Source organism: Argopecten irradians, chromosome 9, assembly GCF_041381155.1.
Source record: "Argopecten irradians isolate NY chromosome 9, Ai_NY, whole genome shotgun sequence".
NCBI classification, from domain to species: domain Eukaryota; kingdom Metazoa; phylum Mollusca; class Bivalvia; order Pectinida; family Pectinidae; genus Argopecten; species Argopecten irradians.
This window is the reverse complement of record NC_091142.1, coordinates 27,049,422-27,069,162: the sequence shown is the minus strand read 5'-3', so window position 1 is coordinate 27,069,162 and position 19,741 is coordinate 27,049,422. Positions and strand designations below refer to the sequence as shown.

Sequence of the window (19,741 nt, the reverse complement as noted above, 5' to 3'; positions counted from 1 at the left end):
AATACATTACGAAAATGCATGTCAGCTATTCTGAATTCAAATTACATTCAATATAAAGACCAGCAAAAAATTAATTTCGTCTATTATTTATTAATTGAATATCATCGAATGATTAAAATGAAAGACAGTTTTGATTTTAAATAAATTTGATCAGAGTCTTTAATAAGTGAAAAATAAAGAAAATAATATACTTTTGAATTTGATATTATTAAATCAAAACATTTTTTAATATATAAATAAAATCATCAACATTTTCCTTTTGACTTTCAACAGATCACAGATGCATCTTTTAATGCCATGGCAGCCCAGAGTAAGAAAACCTACAACCAGGCTGAGGAAAATAAAACCCAATTAAAAGACAAAGATGATCATCCGAAGGACTCCACGGAGCCTTCTCAGAAATTAGAGGACCAAAAAACAATAGATGAGATTTTCGGGGAGGTAGAGGAAACAAGAGCCAGTGTCGGTGACCTTTTGACCTCTGATGAGAATGTTGAGGAGGTATTAGGCGACGAAACTGAATCAAATGTTGAGGTGATGGTGACTGACTATGATGAACAGGATGCAAAAGTTCATGACCCAGACGAGAAAGAGGCTGCCCTGTCTGACATGGAGGATAGCACAACAGAGGTCAGAGGTCATCATATTTTTCCCTTTCATTGTATAGATTTAGTAATTCATGTGTTATACCATGCCTGCTAGTAATGTACCTATCAACACTTGTCCTTTAGGGTAAGTGTAAGTTTGTATTTTTCAGCCAGTATAGACAGATTTTAGTCTTCTAAGTCTTTTGGAGGAACGATGTTGGAGATTAAATAGAATTTTACATAAGCTGAAAAGTGGGAAGCCACAATTGGGTTGAGATACCCTTATCCACCAGCTGAGAGACATATGTTAACTTTCACACATGTTAATTTAAATTTTCTCTCATACATACATTAATGATATAAAAGGCGAATTCATTTGCTTCAAAAATTGTCATGGTGCCATTGCCACAATGCGTCATGTATTGATGATGTCGTGTCATTATTTAGCACATGTTATCTGTCTTTCCTCTACCTTGGTAAAAGATGGGCAAAAAATATATACTTAATAAAAAGTTACTTTTTGCACATCTGAATATTCCTCATTTTAAAGGGACAATTCACTCACGCTAATTCTTTTACATAACCAAGAAGCAAAATATGGCATAAAAGTATTGTTCTACATTTCTTATGAAACATATAATATAAGATATTGACAAATTCCACGTCATTGTTTAGTATTTTAATTGATACTGTTGTAATTACAAATCGTTGATCAATACGATTGAGCAGGTACAATATGTACGCTGTACCAATATCCGAGCCAAAGTCACGCACGTTAAACAAATGAACTACATAACCACTGTGGAGGTGATATAATGATTTTTTAGGCAAGACAATTCACCTATTAAGGTAAAAACATTTCTGTCAGAGCGATTTGAGCTGTTCTAGACAAAAGTAGCATTACTCCACGAGCAAGGAACTGGGTTCGGCATACAAGATATTCGACCACAATTTGTAATGGCAGACAGCGAGTGAGTTTGAACATTTCACACGCATTTCACCACCATGGGATTTTCTGACATATCACAGTAAAACCGACTGATCTAATTCCCATTAGAACTGGGGGTTTTCCGATATATATACGTATTTTAATGTTCTCGTAGAATGAATTGTCCCTTTAACCAATGCCTGGAGAAAGAAAAAATTAAAACCAAGATGGCCACCAAGGCCTTTAAAAATGTCAAAATCAGCTGATTACAATGGATTGGTGTAAAGAGATTCTTGAATACATTCTTTATCATAGTCATAGTTTAATATAAAGATGTCTAGGAAATAATGCTGCATATTTTTGTCTTTGTATGGTAAAGTTCGTCGAGTTATCTCCCTTGTGGAAAGGTTGCGGGTTAAATTTTGATATTTTCTCGTAAAAATATGACGTGCTCACAAATCCATGACATAAAGTTGTATACCTATCTTCAAGGGAAATTAAATAACTCTTTTAAGAGACAAAAACAGGAGATGACCAATACAGAAGAGCCATCTGACAAGTCCTAGAGAATTAAAACAATGAACATATACAGATCTCTGTCTCTCACTTGTAAAACCTTAAATCATACTACAATTACCAAAACAGTAAAAGAAAAAAGTTAGGTTTGACTCTTTCCATCGCTTGTCATATGGGTATTCTTTCTATGATAATCACTTCATTTTTTTCAGAAGGCTGGATTGTTTTGCTTGTTTATACAGTCTACCAACGCTTTATCTATTAAACACCCTAAATGTTAAGTGACAACATTTGTCCACTATTTGCCGATGCTATCAAAAGTAACCCTCAAAATGAAACTTTGAACTGTAAACCAACTTCCTTTTGTAGATACTTAATTTCGCGAAAAATTTCAAAAGAAGTTCACGAAGATTATCATTCACAGACTTTAAAAAATGGACAGACATTTCTATCAGTATGTAGATGTGAGTCTATGGAGATAAACTTTCGCAAATTTATTTGGAAGTAAATCTTAAAGATGCTCCACCGCCGACAGAGTGTAAATGATATTCATCATTTGAACAATAATTGGTGTTTAATTGTGTATATATATGCCTATAATTAACACAAAAAAATATTATTAAATAATTTGTTTCGTCTATGGTGCATACGTAATCAGTACTTCTTTCTATATAGAGTATAAGTGTCACAGAATTTTTTCGGAATGCAATTGATTATTTTTTATATTTCTAACCTTAAGTAAAATTAGAAGCTCAATCTTTTAATGGTGGTAATGGTGTAAAGTAGGTTACTTTTGTAACTGAAGAAATATACTAAATCGTCTGCTCCTGTTTTTGATAGTGAAAAAATACCATTTGTCAGCGGTGGAGCATCTTTAAATGAAAGAAAGTTGGTTTTACAGTATGCTATTCTATGAAGTGTGGGCTAGTGTACTTTGCTTTGTTGTTATTTGCTGCTATATGTGTGTGTTGTAGAACGGCCAGCTAAAGAGAGAGGCTAGTCTGGACTTCAATGATGTCGGGGTAAATATTGACCGCTAAAGCTTTTGCTAGATTCAGTCCAGGCCCCAATGTCTCGAAACAAACTTTTGAATAAGTCACAAATAACTAATTAATTGTTGTTTGTTTTCATTGTAAATCAGACTTTCTGATTGGCAGATACTTTTTCTTCATACACTTTGAAGAAAAAAATCTGTGAATGGCACGAAAACCCGACGTTATCATGACATCACAATAGAGACATAGATGTTGTATATTGATTTAGAAAAATTATCCATTCGAAAGTCAATGGAATCGTACATTGAAACGTGTTTTATGTTATCAAGTAGTCTGAATAATTAATCATAAGAATTTATGTAAATATGTTTTAACTTCAATCCATCAGGTTATGAAATAAATTTTGTGAGCAAACTTTTACGAGGATTCACACAGTTTGCAAACAAAATTTCTTTCATACCCCGATGAAGTTAAAAAAGAATGACATCAATGCTTAAATAAACTATTCTAGTCAGAAACAAAGTTATTAAAAGTCAAATGATTTTACATAGGAATTATATGATGGGAAAGACATAAGTTTTGATGAAAATTTTTGATGAAAGTCAGTGCCTTTTGTTTCGAGAAATCAGGGCCTGGTACCACAATAATAAAACAATTCTCTATCCAAGTTTTTGCTTAACCAATAAAAAATGTCATTATTTTTCATCAGGTCATTTGTAATTTGAAGTCTAAACTTTAAGATCTTTAAGTACATGGTTTTGTAATCTAGATATCCCTAAGGAATTCATAACAAATTTTGATGGATTATTGACCTGCCATTTTCTATAGGTCAGAATTTCAAAGTAATAAGTGATGATTTTCGAAGAATTATATACATGATATAATTAATAGCTTCTGTGTTGAATTAACAAAGCAGGCCCTTTCTGCCTTTTCCATTTATTGTTTGTTTGCATTTATACATGACAAATTGTTATCAATTGTAAGCTTGAGGATATCTACATTCCTTATTTCTTACTTCATTGTCACTGAGAAAATGTTTTTGGATGATAACTTGCATTTCCAACACTTCTGCATCTTTTTATGACTGAGTGACAAAGTGATGTCGAAATGACCTTAATTAACCTCTATTTGGTATTTGTGTGACATTGTTTGACCTCTGTGAATCATTTCCTGTAGGATACTTCACATTTGGATGTGAACATTGGAAAGCAGAAGACTTCACTACGAAAGAAGGGTTCACTGGCGCGACGACGCAAGCCAACACGAACTAATGTGAGAAACATCCTGAGTTCCTCTGAAGATAGTCACTTCCAGGACACAACAGGTAAGTGGTACTAATTTCCTCACTTCCAGGACTCAATGGGTAAGTGGTCCAATTTTCCTCACTTTTAGAACACATCAGGTAAGTGGTCCGAATTTTCTCTGTATTTGTCTCAGAATTAACAGAGAAATTATTATTATGTTTAGCCTATGCCATCCTGTTTAGTCGATTTTGTATGGATTTTGGCCATTAATATTACATTTAGAAAACAGACATTTCTAGTTGAACATTTCTACTTTTCTCAATAATTTTTAGTACTACCTTTTAATCAATATTTCGATCTGATTAAGATACACATCCTTATAACCACTCCTTTAAATAGAGGATCTGACAACATTCCATAAGGGGTCATGTTCGGATGACCTTTTTACCATGCATACTTCAGATCAAATTCATTTTTTCTACACATTGCTACGTCAACTGATATGGCCATTTCGTCCCAGTATACATACATTTAGCTTTGTTGTGCTCTTTGGGTGAGATGACTATGTACACGAAAATGATTCAGACAGCTCTTTCAAACTATTTCATCCCAAGTCAAGATTTTGATGGTGCCAATTTGATTGGCCATTTCCAAAGGTTGTCTGGACGTGACCCCTATTAGGATGTTGTCAGATCCTCTTATAAAACGTAGTGATAATAAGGATCTGTATTTTAATCAGATTGTCAATATTTAAACAATTGTGTTTATTATTTGTGCACTTTATTGATGTTAAAACTTTCCATTAAATTTCAAACGAGATGATTTCAGATTTTAGAAAAGCCCAATATGATCTTTATGTCTGTACACTTAACTGAAGATTTTATCAAACATTAAGTTGGTTAAGGTTAAGGGCATGATTCCTATCGCTTCAAGCTAACCTGTTTCAAATTAGTAGCAATGTCAAAAAGCATTAATGACATGTAATCGATATTTAAATAAATTATTAAATTTGAGGGTATTCATAATTAGGTTAATATATCAAATGAAAAAAGTTTTTACTCAAAATACTGCTCACTCTTTCCTCAGAGACAAAAGATTCTCCAACAAAGGAAGTGAACGGTTTTGCTGACGAAGAGGACGTTTTTAGGGGAGACAAATCCGACTCACCTGACCCTACTTCACCTCCAGCTAAAAAATCCAGTAATATCATGATGCCTTTACCGGGCTTGGGACAGGTGGGTACAGGTCACTTGATGATAGATGAGCGAAAAATACAGATGACAAAATGATGCAGTCAGTCTTTCTTACGCTGTTTGGTTGGAAAAGTCTTCTTTCTAATTAATAATGACAAAGTTTTATCATTATATTAAACGCTTCATCATACTTGATATTTGATATATGTGATACCCAATAACATTTGTGCGGGACTAGTATCTCCGGTGATGATGGGACATATTTCTTTGTAATTTTCCCACTGAAATGACGTTTGTACCGGATATCATCTATCAGCATCATTCCATCTCCAATAGAAATGATAGCCCCATTCAAGCAATACCAGGTATCACATAGTACATGGATAAGTCCTAATTTGCTAGTTTATATTTCACATTAAGACATGCTTTATTGATAAATAGACTTCCTGATAAAAATATAAAGATATTGTTAAGATTGTTGTTTTCATTTACTTTGTCAACAGCCAATGCTACCAAGGAAAACTCCACAACCTAGACCATCTCCAGATGAAGAAATGGCCCCTGCAGAGCCAAAGAGGGACCCCAAAGCTATGGGGATCAAATTACCAATGCCACAGCTTAAACCAACAAAGAAATCTGACAACCAAGATAAGGAAAATGATGTCTCTCCTGAATTTGAAAAACCAGCTCTTCGTAAAGTAGCTACACCACAAGAAACAGAAAAAGTGATAGAAAAAAATGATACATTTGAGGTCCCAGCATTGAAAGCTGTTGCACCAGAAAAGACTGCAAGAAAATCTGAGAAAGCAGAGGAAACTGAGAAAGTTTTTTCCAAACCTCCTCTTAAAAGTGTTCCAAAAATGGAAGTGGATACAACACCAGCTCCACAAACCAAGGAAACACCATATAACATTCCACTGAAGCGTGTGGAATCTAATCGCGAAAAGTCGCCTGTAAAAACAGTGAAGGAAAATGATAATGTTTTTGATACGCCTTCATTGAAGAGAGTACAAAGAGATCAGGATAGTGGTAGGTTGAAGATTTCCCCGGAAAACGAAGGAAAGTTTGAAGTACCCGCTCTAAAAACTGTTTCTAGTGATTTAAAGCGATCAGAAAGTCAGGAAATGGAATCAGAAAAAACTTTTAATAAACCTGCACTGCGAAATACTCCAAAAGTGAAAGCTGAGCCTCCAACTAGTCCAGAAGCCAAGGGTAAATTTGACTTACCATCACTAAAGAGAACACCAAAAGTTTCACGGAGCGACAGTTCGGAGTTAAACAGCGGAGCAGCATTCGATATGCCTAACCTACGGAACAGACCTGTTAAGACACAGCTAGAATTTGATGATGTTACCAAAGGACAGGTGGAAAACAAACACACATTTGACGTTCCTCAACTTAAGAATACTCCAAAATCACCAAAGTCTGAGACAGAGGGAAGTACTGCCACAAAGGAGGAGGAACCGTCATGGCTTAAGGACATGAAGTTAAGAAAGCCGTCTGCCAAGTCAGAAGAAAGCTTGGATCTGATGAAGGAGACGGAAACCCCTGCATGGATGAAAACAGCAGCTGAGAAACGAGAAAAAGCGGCAGAGATTCTTAACACCAAAGGTGAGAACTGCATTAAAGAGTCATTTTGTAAATCCCCGATACAAAGTAGAGAACAGTTAGTCATATCTATAAATTTTGAGACGTATCACTTAATTTCTTGAATAAAAAGAAATAATGTGTACTGTAATTATATCCATTGATAATGTTTGAGAAACCTGTGATAAACTGTTATACATTTATAGATACAGTTTAAGCTGCTTCAGCGACTACCATTGTATATAAAGATCACTTTTCCTTGACGCTGTATAGACAGTTTGGACTTTACACTGGATAGAATAAGGATGAGCTTTACAACAATTACTATAATATTGAAAATAAACAAATTACTGATTAGAAAGTCTATTTACAGAAAACCAAAACAAGACACCCGGAGATGTTAAACCACAGTGGACAGACATGCCACGCCTCCGTAAGACGCCTAATGGTCTCCCCCTTCAGGAGTCGACTGAGAGCAGTGAAAACACACTGAATGGAAAGCCTAGCCAGGAACGTGTCCGGCTGGCATCTACAGGGTCCAGGGATGGCGACAGTTCTAGTTCAAGTTCCAGTAGAGAGCGCACACCTGTATCAGGTGAGTGGTTCACAAAACAGTGAAGGAAAGAAAAGTTGCTAATGCTCAAACTACTTTGAAATTGGGGGCCAGGGATTGGTAAAGAGGGGATAATATACTGTAAGGGTATTATTTTGCACAATAAAATTTCAGTGGAAAAGCTTAAGGTTAGTGTAATGATGAATTCATGTAGTCCTCATGTTATGGCTTTATACATATAATATACAGAAAAACAGAAAATCAAATTAGCTCAATCATATTTTAGGCCAGCATTTAAATTTCTTGTCTGAAAAGGGCTGAATTTTGTATGTTTAATGTAGTTTTATCAATATCTGTTTTATTTCACCTCATTCATTCTCTTTTTGATGTAATGAGGTGGGGGCATTTTGCCCCTGCTATATACAGTCAAACCTCGATGATTCGAACTTTGATGAATCAAATTTCTCGCTGTATCGAACTTTTTGTCTGGACCCGAATTTCTTCACTATATAACATTACTAATTAACCCATGTATGAATCGAAGTTTTATGAATCAAAGTTCTCGATGTATCGAACTTTCTTCATGGACCATTTGTTATAGAATCATAGGTAACTGACACTCGATGATTCGAATAAAAATTTACCTGTACAGATCAGGTGTTCGCCGATACCCCGCGGCATGCTGTCACACCTAGCTGTCTCGCGACGGCCCTTCGCCGGACAATAGGGATTATGACAGCTTGTGTTGCTAGCTTGATATCATCAAGATAATTAATATCACTAATCAGGCCGATACCCGGTGCTTTCTTTTTACAAGCTGCGTTATTAAATTATTAGTACGGCAAAGATACAGTTAGTACCATTGGTAGCGGTTTGTAGAATTTACGGAACGGTAAATAGCGAGCCACATTATTAGTAACTCATACTCAAAACTGTTACATTGCACAACTTTGGCATAAATACTGGAGCAAATCGATCATTCTAAATCGAAGTATTTTGTAGGTGTTGTAGCGCTTTCGGTTCCTCCTTTTTAGTTTCGTTTTTACAACGTGTTTTCGTTTTTATATTCATTCCGTAATATTAACCATCGCTTAAATAGTCACCAAACGAACACTTGTACATGGGTTAGGCCTAGTACACGTAAGTCTTGTTTATAATATACGTATGTATTGCTAACGATAGCAATACATGTGATTAATTGCATACTTCGTTTTTAGCTCACCTGGTCCGAAGGACCAAGGTGAGCTTATGCATACCGTGGCGTCGGCGTCCGTCGTCCGTCGTCCGTCGTCCGTCGTCCGTCGTCCGTCGTCCGTCCGTCCGTCCGTCCGTCAAACAATCGACTTCTTCTCCATAACACGCTGGTCGGATTTCAACAAAATTTGGCTGGTAGCATCCTTATGGGCTACTAACTGAAAATTGTACAAATGATGGGTCTGACCCCCCAGGGGCCTGAGGGGCAGGGCCAAAAGGGGTCAATTTGGCTATTTCCATATAAACGACTTCTTCTCTGAAACCAAGCATGGGATAGCACCCATAATGCAATGGTAGCATCCTTATAGGGTGGGGATTCAAAATTGTACAAATGATGGGGCTGACCCCCGGGGGCCTGAGGGGCGGGGTCAAATGGGGTCCATTTGGCTATTTCCATATAAACGACTTCTTCTCTGAAACCAAGCATGGGATAGCACCCATAATGCAATGGTAGCATCCTTATAGGGTGGGGATTCAAAATTGTACAAATGATGGGGCTGACCCCCCGGGGGCCTGAGGGGCGGGGTCAAATGGGGTCAATTTGGCTATTTCCATATAAAACGACTTCTTCTCTGAAAAGCTAAGCATGAAATAGCACTCATAATGCAATGGTATAGTATCGTTATAGGGTAGGGATTAAAAATTGTACAAATGATGTGGCTGACCCCCCAGGGGCCTAAGGGGTGGGGTCAAAAGGGGTCAATTTGGCTATTTCCATATAAACGACTTCTTCTCTGAAACCAAGCATGGGATAGCACCCATAATGCAATAGTAGCATCCTTATAGGGTGGGGATTCAAAATTTGTACAAATGATGGGGCTGACCCCCAGGGGGCCTGAGGGGCGGGGTCAAATGGGGTCAATTTGGCTATTTCCATGTAAACAAACTTCTTCTCTGAAAACTAAGCATGAGATAGCACTCATAATGCAATGGTAGATCTTTATAGGTTGGGGATTCAAAATTGTACAAATGATGTAGCTGACCGCCGGGGGGGCCTGAGGGGCGGGGTCAAAAGGGTTCAATTTGGCTATTTCCATATAAACGACTTCTTCTCTGAAACCAAGCATGGGATAGCACCCATAATGCAATGGTAGCATCCTTATAGGATGGAGATTCAAAATTGTACAAATGATGGGGCTGACCCCCAGGGGGCTGAGGGGCGGGGTCAAAAGGGGCCAATTTGGCTATTTCCATATAACGACTTCTTCTCTGAAACTAAGCATGGTATAGCACCCATAATGCAATGGTAGCATATTTATAGGGTGGGGGATTCAAAATTGTGCAAATGATGGGGCTGACCCCAAGGGGGCCTGAGGGGCGGGGTCGAAAGTGGCCAATTTGGCTATTTCCATGTATAAACGACTTCTTCTCTGAAACTATGCACGGTATAGCTACCCATAATACAATGGTAGTATCCTTATAGTGTGGGAATTCAAAATTGTGCACATGATAGGGCTGACCCCCCGGGGCCTGAGGGGCGGGGTCAAAAGTGGTCAATTTCCATATAAAATGACTTTTTGTCTGCAACTAAACATGCATTACGCTCATAATGCAATGGTAACATCCTTATAGGGTTTGGATTCAAAATTTTGCAAATGATGGGGCTGAACCCCCGGGGCCATGAAGGGTGGGGTCAAAAGGGGTCAATTTAGCTGTATTTCTCAATAAACGACTTTCTTCTCTGCAAACTAAGAATGAGTCACTTATAATGCAATGGTAGCATCCTTATAGGGTTGGGATTCTGAAATTGTACAAATGATAGGGCTGACCCCCGGGGCCTTAGACGGCAATAGATGCGAGGTCAAAAGGTCAATTAGGCTACTATTTTCATAAAAAATTACTTTGTCTCTGAACCTATGTATTGGATAGCATATTTGAGTATGGTATCAATAGCATCATTGTATGGTTGTGATTCAAAATTAAACTTTTGGAGTCAATTTTTGCTTATTTTTCTAATTGTCTGAGTCTTGTGATAATTACTAACAAAAAACCAGGTGAGCGATACAGGCCCTCTGGGCCCCTTGTGATTAATTGCATACTTCGTTTTTTATTTTGTTTTGCTTGTGGTACAATGATTATAAAGTTTACGGAATGGAGACGATATGTACACAACTACCACAGTTGGTCATGGTTAAAAAACATCGGTCTAATTTCAACCACGAATAATTCGAAGTCTCGATGTTTCGAAGTTTTTCTGACGGTCCCTTGAACTTCGATACATCGAGGTTTGACTGTAATTGGATAAAGGAGAATTTTGTGTTACCAATGGTCGTCTTGTCAATGAGAAAGATGTTTTAAAAGTATACATGTGAGCTACATTATGTAACACTTTTTGGTTAAAATTTTGTCAAGGAATATTAAAAATTTGAAAGCTGCAGGAACGTTCGTAGATAAAATAGCATAAGTGATTTAGCAATGATAACCAAAATAATTGTTAGAATTAATTAATTTGATATAACAAGGATGAATTTCTACCTGTTCAACTTTATATAATGAAGATGGATGTGTACCTTGTTAGGTATGTTAGAATTACATGTAATTTGAAATAAGAAGGATTATTGAGTACCTGTTTAGAGATGTTAGCATTTATTTGATATAACCCCCCCCCCCCCCCCCCCCCCCCTGGTAATTATAACCAGGATGAATGTGTACCTGTTTAGGGATGTTAGCTTTAATTTGATATACCACCCCCTGGTAACCAGGATAAATGAGTACCTGTTTAGGGATGTTAGCGTTAACTTGATATACCCTCTGGTAACCAGGATGAATGTGTACATGTTTAGGTGGTGCTAGGGACCAGTATGTGCCCAGCTGGCTGAAGACCAAAGACAGCCGACATCAATCAACACCAAACCTCAATGTTATCACACCACCATCTGGGGACACAACATCGGTCCCACAATGGAAGAAAGACCTAGCTGAAAGGAGGAAGTTACGGAAGGAAGGCAGCAGAGAAACGCCGGTATGAAATACTTTGGTATCAAATCAAAATGTTCTAGATTCTCAGTTAAACATGTTTATAATGAACATGCTAACAACAAATTCATGGTTATAATGTAGTAATGTTCTTTCCTCATCAAGGTTCCTTTAAATTGTCCATAAAGTGTGTGTAACGAACTATGTTTATAATGAAGTGATTTCAAATGGTCCCCGGAGGTTCATTATAACCGTGTTTACTCTTAGTTATTTTGATTTGTCTTATGATGGTAACCTTGACATTGGCTTGATGTGACCCTGGTGGTTTGTGTCTCTTCCACACTTGTCTTCATATGTCTTCATAACACCTGTCCTAACTTCATATTGCCCAGGCAGTTAGTGTATTCTTGTCATCTTTCTTCATAAGGAGAGGGCGTTTATAGGCATGTTGCCTAATTCTGATCGTCTATAACATCAGTCAATAAAATATTCTGAAATGAAATGAAAATAATTTCTTCATACAACCCTAGCTATTTGTGTCTCCATGATACGTGTGGTGGGACTATTTATGATTTACACATATTTTCAACATATTATCTAAAGTATTATTTATTATTCGTCTCAGGAAAATAATTTTTTGTTTTCTTTTTCAGGTGAAAGCCAAAACTGAATCTTCAGATGCTGGAGCTGCTTCATGGAAAACTGAATTTGCTTTAAAGAAGAGGAACACCCCTGTACCAAAAAGTTAGCATTAAATCCTATCATTTATAGTTAAGATTCCAAACAAATTCTCATTTTTTTTTGCTAGATGATATTTTGTTTTATTTTCAAAATTTCACAGGACATTATTTTGGTTACAAAAAAGTTTTATTCCAAGAGAAAAGATGATCGGGAATCCCGATGGGATGGGATTCCAGATGAGATTCTGCAGGAATCAACAGGGATATTTTATTTTATTACGATCTATCATAAATCATATGTACTCATTTAGCCAGATCACAAATTTTAACTTGTAGATTTTTTTTCTGTTTAGAAGTAAAAGTTGTGAATTCTTTAAACTAGCTGCAAGAATAACTGGCTTTTCAGTATTTCATATAGCCAAGTTTGGTATTATATATTTTAAAACTACAAATATACATTATACACTTATATATTACTTCAAGTTTTATGATATAATCTTTGGATCCTGATAATGTGTGTTTGAAAACTTTTGAATAATTGTAAATCTATTTACGAAAATCGATAAAAACTTCGGAATAAGATATTGTTTTGAAGAGATTTTATGTTAGATTCCTTTATTTCCACAGCCACTGCTGAAATTAGAACTGGTTCTTCCGAACCAGAATGGAAGAAACGTGCCGATGAGAAAAGGCAGCGATTAATAAGTGAGTAATTGTTACCCCCATTACCTAGTAGATGTACAGCTTAATACCTTTCAGAGATGTGGACATAGGTTTAAAAATGTCCTGGAGTATCTTTATGTAAAGTCTACATCATATTGTTCTACCTTGATTCTGGTTCAGAGCAAAAAAGGGATAATTTTACATAAAATTCATTGATATAGAAACAGATATTTGGCAAAAGGAATTTCTCTTCAGCAAAAATCTTAGGGACAGAATTTGAAAAGCTAGAGTGAACACATTATTGCCAGTTAAACTTACAAATGATTTTCACAAATGATATTATGGCTTACAGTGTGAATTTGAATTTGTCTTCAGAATTTGTTTTTGTTAAGAAAAAGAAGGCCTGATGTTAGTAAATTATTTGAGTTACCTCCCCTTAGTCACCATGCACATGGACTTGGAGGTTGTGTTCATGTGTGGCACGGTTTATAAATTTCCAGCAACTTATCACTTAACTGTGGTGTAATGTATGAACAAAGGGCAGGAGTCGGGGGTGAGAGTTGTATTTTAGATGATATGATTTTGCTCTAAACAGGATTAGATTAAGTGTGTCTGATGTAGAATTAGAAAACAAAATACGATAGGATGACACTTTTTTTGAAATATTAATTGGTGAATAAAAAAAGGAAAGGTACAATCTTGTTTGTTATTGAGAATTATAATTAATCGGCAGTTAAGTAACAAATATAAGTACTTTGACAGATTTAACAGCTAATTGCCAGGGTATGTATATAGTGATGTTTTATTCGGTGTGATATATTCAAACATTTATCATTTTCATTCAAGATTCAAATTATATACGTTATGTACCATATTCACCCTTTTCAAGCATTGGTTGTTTCCCCTGAATTTGCGTTTATTTAGTTTAAGCTATTGTCTATATAACAGAGTTGTCTTCTCTTTGGGCATTGTAACATGATTAGTTTGCCTGGGTGTGTCCCATCTTCTTGGCTTTTTAAAATATTCTGTATTTGCATATTACAGAGTTATTTGCCCTTGCAGGTAGGTATTGACTGTGAAATCAATATCTTTTGAGCAAAACATATTTTTAGAAGAAAACAAAAAACAAAACAAAAACCCACAATTTTCATTCATGAAATAAGGATGTCACAACCGATACCTACCAGCAAGGGCAGTTAACTCCATAATATGCAAAGACCATATTGATAAAGGTGGGACATTCATGTCTTAAAGACAATACTTTTGATTTCTAAGAGCCCAATATTGATATTTCTCTCCATGACAAATGCCTAGAGAGGAGAAAACTCAACAAAGAGACAGGATGTTTTATTCACAACTGTTTCACTTTATACTTTTATTATTATTAACTCACCTTATTTCTTTATCACCCAAAAATTTTGCTAAGAATGCATTATGTCAACTTCATTGTGGCATGTGCCTGATCCCCGTTTATATTTTATTGGATGTATTAAACAAGGTTTTATAAAAACATAAGCAGTTCATAACAGAGAATGGAAATATAGAGACAGGAAGTGTCACAAATGTTTAAACTTGTTTAACCTGTATGCATGTGTGACTTTGTTATTCTAGAATTTTATGGAAAATCAAATATTCTTTCCTGGTAATTAAGTATATGTGATGATAGATTAAGATATTATAAAGACGTTGAACCGACCAATAACAGAATTAAATACTCTTGACACTTTAATTTATTGTTAAGAATATTTGTTACACATGGGAATGTTTAAACTCATTGACTCCTGAAAATTTATAATGAACCTTCTGACCTTTGAATACGAGTTAATTCAAACATGTCTTCAGACTAGGTCTGAATGAGCTAATTATTTCTGATGAAAGTGACAATGTACACAATAGTCATATAAACATCGTTTATATGTAACATTCACTGGCAGTGTAACAAATATTCATACAAACACCTTACTTTCCAACCTGAAAACAATTCCAGAGTTTGTTAAGTTTTGTTTTCTTGTTGATATTTAAACTTTCTGATGTTCTGCTTTAAGTATTTGGCAGTATGTTGCAGTGAAGTCAATTGCATTTGTGGTTATAACTACAGGAAAAGCATTTAATAAATTGTTGATGGCCTAATATTCTTTAAAAACTATGAATATATGACCCTGACATTTGCAAGAGACAATATAAAAATCTGACCAATGTGACTGCTGAATTTTATTTGATTTTTATGAAAATATGATTTAAATGACTAAATTTGAATTTTGTCCATTTGTTTTAAAGGCATCATGATAGTTTGCATTTCAATTAGAATCACTATGCTTTAAAGGTACGGTAGGTTGCATTGATTTCAATGACGTTCACTATAATGTTCAATAGAAAAAAAAAATAATAATGAAAAATCAGAGTGAATCAAGTAAATTGCATTATGCACTTTCTGGTCACACTGGATTTGAAATATCTGCAGGATTTCAGACCATATAATTGATTTGGAATTTGAAATGTAGGTTATGTAATATCTCAGATTTGCTACAGAAAGATAATCATTTCTAAATCCAATAAGTGTATAATAATGACATGCTTTCAAATTTTTGAAAAGGTTTGACAGCACATTAACAAGATCTTGAAATATATCGACGTTTTAAAGACAGTTTTAATGAAGTCTTCCTCACAGTTAGATGAGCAGTTTCAGCCTATGTAATGTAATATTTCCACAACATGTATCTTGGCACATTCTGCAGTCCTCGATAATGAATATAACATTCTAGGTGTTAATAAACACTTGTTTGTAATTGAATTCTAGAAACCTGGTGTATTTCCGCTACATTGACAGCTCATAATAAGCATGAAAATTACTCTGGATCAGTAATGAGCTTGACATGTCACATCGAAACAGTAGTTAATTGTACTGACATAGCATGCTGATGTATTAGTCGTCCTAACCGCGTCCAATTATCTCTAATACGCTATTTCTAGATACGTTAACAACCTTAGTAAAGTACTATTTATTTTGTGATTCATTAGTTCTACCTTCCAGCAAAGGCGACATCATATTTTTATGTGATTTTGTGACATCACTATTGCTAGAAGTTACAAACACTATAATCATACTTTGCCCACATGGTTTTAGAAACCTGTGTATAAAAAAGATTCAGACCTGTTCTTAAAGAGCAACATACTAGAAGGGGAAAATATCCATTAATGTACCAAAGTCATGGATATTGTTAGTATTAGCCTCAATGTCAATCTGAAATCCAAGATGGCTGCCACAGCTGTCGTCTTGAAAACACATTTTGAACTTCTTCTTATGACAAGTTGTTCCTGTGCAATTTAGCTGAAACTTGCCTGAAATGATCCTGACACTGTCCTGACTAAGTGCTGTTATTTTTTTAGTTGCTCCAATATCTAAGATGGTCATCACGACTGCAATCTTGAAAACAAGTGTTTAACTTCTTTACAAGTTTCCCCAGGGTGATTGGGCACCAAAATCACCATCTTGAAAAACTGCTTTTACTTCTTTTCCTATTTAAATGATGCCAAGGTATAGTCAGATGACTGTTCATGTTCTTGGGTCTCTTGTTATCAAGACCAGTGCTAATGAAATGGTAATTCTCAAGAGGTCAATGTTAGATTAATCTTATTTATTTTGATTGAGTCATACTTCGAATTATTAAATTGATTCAATTTCATTTGAACTAAATAATGTTTGAGAACTCTTAATAATGTTAGACAATGACATTGACATTGTTTCACTTGGTTACAGCCTTTAATAATTTCCCCAGAAAGTGTTAACATTTAGTTTCTATAATATGCCGTCAGAGAGTCCTCAACACACCATTTTATCAATTATTTTGGAATGGCCTTGGATTTTTGTGTGAATTTTATTACACCTTCTTTTATTGGACGGGGTTTTAATACAGAAGTAGGAAGGTGACCTTGTCTTTCTTCAATAACAAGGGCAAGGGGTGCACTTAATTCTGTGAGTGGTGTTAGCCAGTTTTCACTTTCAGAGGAATTATTACATCATCTGAATTATTTTGTCTGAAAATGGAATGAAGGATTTCAATATAATATGATATTCATTACCAAATGCATTTTTATTTTCTTAAATTTAACTTGAAGGTATATTGAGCATTATATAATAGATAGAGCCTTTGATGCAAAGTTATTAAAGCTAGGTGCTATACTGCTTATGAATGACAATTTTTTATCAATCAAAAACAGGAGAAGATAAAATCAGTATTTTTTTCAGTAACAAAAGTTACTTACTTTACACCAATATCATCATTGAAAATTTTGAGCTTTATAATTTTCCTCCATAATAAAAGTATGTACAATAATTAATCACATTCTGTGAAATCCAGGATGCTCTTTATTAGGTAATGATTGTACAGACAACAAAATTAAAACAAATTATTTTATATCTATCTGTATGTTAATAGACATATATATACACAATTGAAATGAAAATTACTGAAGATATTGTTGATTTCAGATGTGTCGTCATTAGATATAGGAACAAGTTACCAAGGGTAGAGTAGACAGCTGTAAACTTTATCATCTATTCTATATTGGCTTGCAATTCTTAACTACGAAAACATATCCTAATTAATCATTGTAATTGTCAATGTATATGTATGAATGAGTCTGCTAAGTGTTATATGAAGTATACCAACTGTATGAGATGTATCAGTTTAAACTGTTTATTACATTAATTATATTTTGACATTTATATTGAGCAAATATTTACCCGAGTTATTGAAATGATCAGCAGCTTGAAAAATTCCTTTCGTATCAATGTATCTCTTTATCATGCAAGGGTAAAAAAAAATTATTTTTACTTGTTGTATAAATAATATATTGTATTTAATATCAAGGGAAAAAGGACAAGTGGTTCTTTGAGAAATATGCAGTGTTTTATGTTATAGAGTTCAGGTTTAACTCATCAGAAATATGCAGTGTTTTATGTTATAGAGTTCAGGTTTAACTCATCAGAAATATGCAGTGTTTTATGTTATAGAGTTCAGGTTTAACTCATCAGAAATATGCAGTGTTTTATGTTATAGAGTTCAGGTTTAACTCATCAGAAATATGCAGTGTTTTATGTTATAGAGTTCAGGTTTAACTCATCAGAAATATGCAGTGTTTTATGTTATAGAGTTCAGGTTTAACTCATCAGAAATATGCAGTGTTTTATGTTATAGAGTTCAGGTTTAACTCATCAGAAATATGCAGTGTTTTATGTTATAGAGTTCAGGTTTAACTCATCAGAAATATGCAGTGTTTTATGTTATAGAGTTCAGTTTAACTCATCAGAAATATGCAGTGTTTATGTTATAGAGTTCAGTTTAACTCATCAGAAATGTGCAGTGTTTTATGTTATAGAGTTCAGGTTTAACTCATCAGAAATATGCAGTGTTTTATTTATAGAGTTCAGGTTTAACTCATCAGAAATATGCATTGTTTTATGTTATAGAGTTCAGTGTTTTATGTTATAGAGTTCAGGTTTAACTCATCAGAAATGTGCAGTGTTTTATGTTATAGAGTTCAGGTTTAACTCATCAGAAATGTGCAGTGTTTTATGTTATAGAGTTCAGGTTTAACTCATCAGAAATATGCAGTGTTTTATGTTATAGAGTTCAGGTTTAACTCATCAGAAATATGCAGTGTTTTATGTTATAGAGTTCAGGTTTAACTCATCAGAAATATGCAGTGTTTTATGTTATAGAGTTCAGGTTTAACTCATCAGAAATATGCAGCGTTTTATGTTATAGAGTTCAGGTTTAACTCATCAGAAATATGCAGTGTTTTATGTTATAGAGTTCAGGTTTAACTCATCAGAAATATGCAGTGTTTTATGTTATAGAGTTCAGGTTTAACTCATCAGAAATATGCAGTGTTTTATGTTATAGAGTTCAGGTTTAACTCATCAGAAATATGCAGTGTTATATGTTATAGAGTTCAGGTTTAACTCATCAGAAATATGCAGTGTTTTATGTTATAGAGTTCAGGTTTAACTCATCAGAAATATGCAGTGTTTTATGTTATAGAGTTCAGGTTTAACTCATTCACTCCTGAAAATTCATTATGAATTGTTCCAGTCATTGAATTAAAAGAATAAAGTGTCAGAGGTGAATGAGTTAAAATTCAATAGTCTCATTTGCTTGGCCGATGGCAGTCAAAAACTAAGTAAATGCAATAAATCAATTCAACAGTAAACTGTCCTTTCGGTCAAATGTAAAGTGTCGTATTAGTGATCTGTCCATTTTGAAAGGCATTCTATTGTATGCATAAATAGAAGTTAAATTTGGCATCACTTTATGAACTTTTTATAAAATTGGCATTAGTTTCAACTAAAAAAGAATCAGTTATTGTACTAAAAAAATTGTGACTTCTGAAGCTGGCAGGAGGCATGCAAAGTATCCAAAATTTTGGCAAAAATAATGTAGTTTTGAACATTTTGATATTATTTTATGTTTATTCAGAAATAGATTGGCCTGTGCATTCAACAATCAGAATTCTTTTGATGCCAACAATTTCAATTGCTTCAGAGTTAGGAAAACAAAATACTATAAATTGTTAGGAGTTCGCAGACAAGTTAGGCAAAGGAAACAAAATGCTGAAATTGTCA

General features: G+C 34.7%; 1 protein-coding gene across 6 annotated transcripts in view; it reads left to right on the top strand.

Annotated features, from left to right (window-relative positions):
• LOC138331918 (nucleolar and coiled-body phosphoprotein 1-like) overlaps nucleotides 1-19,741 on the top strand; it is a 73,583-nt gene that overhangs the window by 31,119 nt on the left and 22,723 nt on the right. For 5 of the 6 annotated variants that reach the window (XM_069279781.1, XM_069279779.1, XM_069279782.1 and 2 more), the window contains 10 exons: nucleotides 274-630; nucleotides 3,006-3,053; nucleotides 4,203-4,350; nucleotides 5,357-5,505; nucleotides 5,967-7,074; nucleotides 7,424-7,645; nucleotides 11,641-11,819; nucleotides 12,427-12,517; nucleotides 13,081-13,158; nucleotides 13,879-13,899. In XM_069279781.1, the coding sequence (XP_069135882.1) occupies nucleotides 274-630; nucleotides 3,006-3,053; nucleotides 4,203-4,350; nucleotides 5,357-5,505; nucleotides 5,967-7,074; nucleotides 7,424-7,645; nucleotides 11,641-11,819; nucleotides 12,427-12,517; nucleotides 13,081-13,158; nucleotides 13,879-13,899 (2,401 nt within the window). The remainder of the gene's footprint in view (nucleotides 1-273; nucleotides 631-3,005; nucleotides 3,054-4,202; nucleotides 4,351-5,356; nucleotides 5,506-5,966; nucleotides 7,075-7,423; nucleotides 7,646-11,640; nucleotides 11,820-12,426; nucleotides 12,518-13,080; nucleotides 13,159-13,878; nucleotides 13,900-19,741) is intronic. The other variant, XM_069279780.1, reaches the window with a different exon arrangement.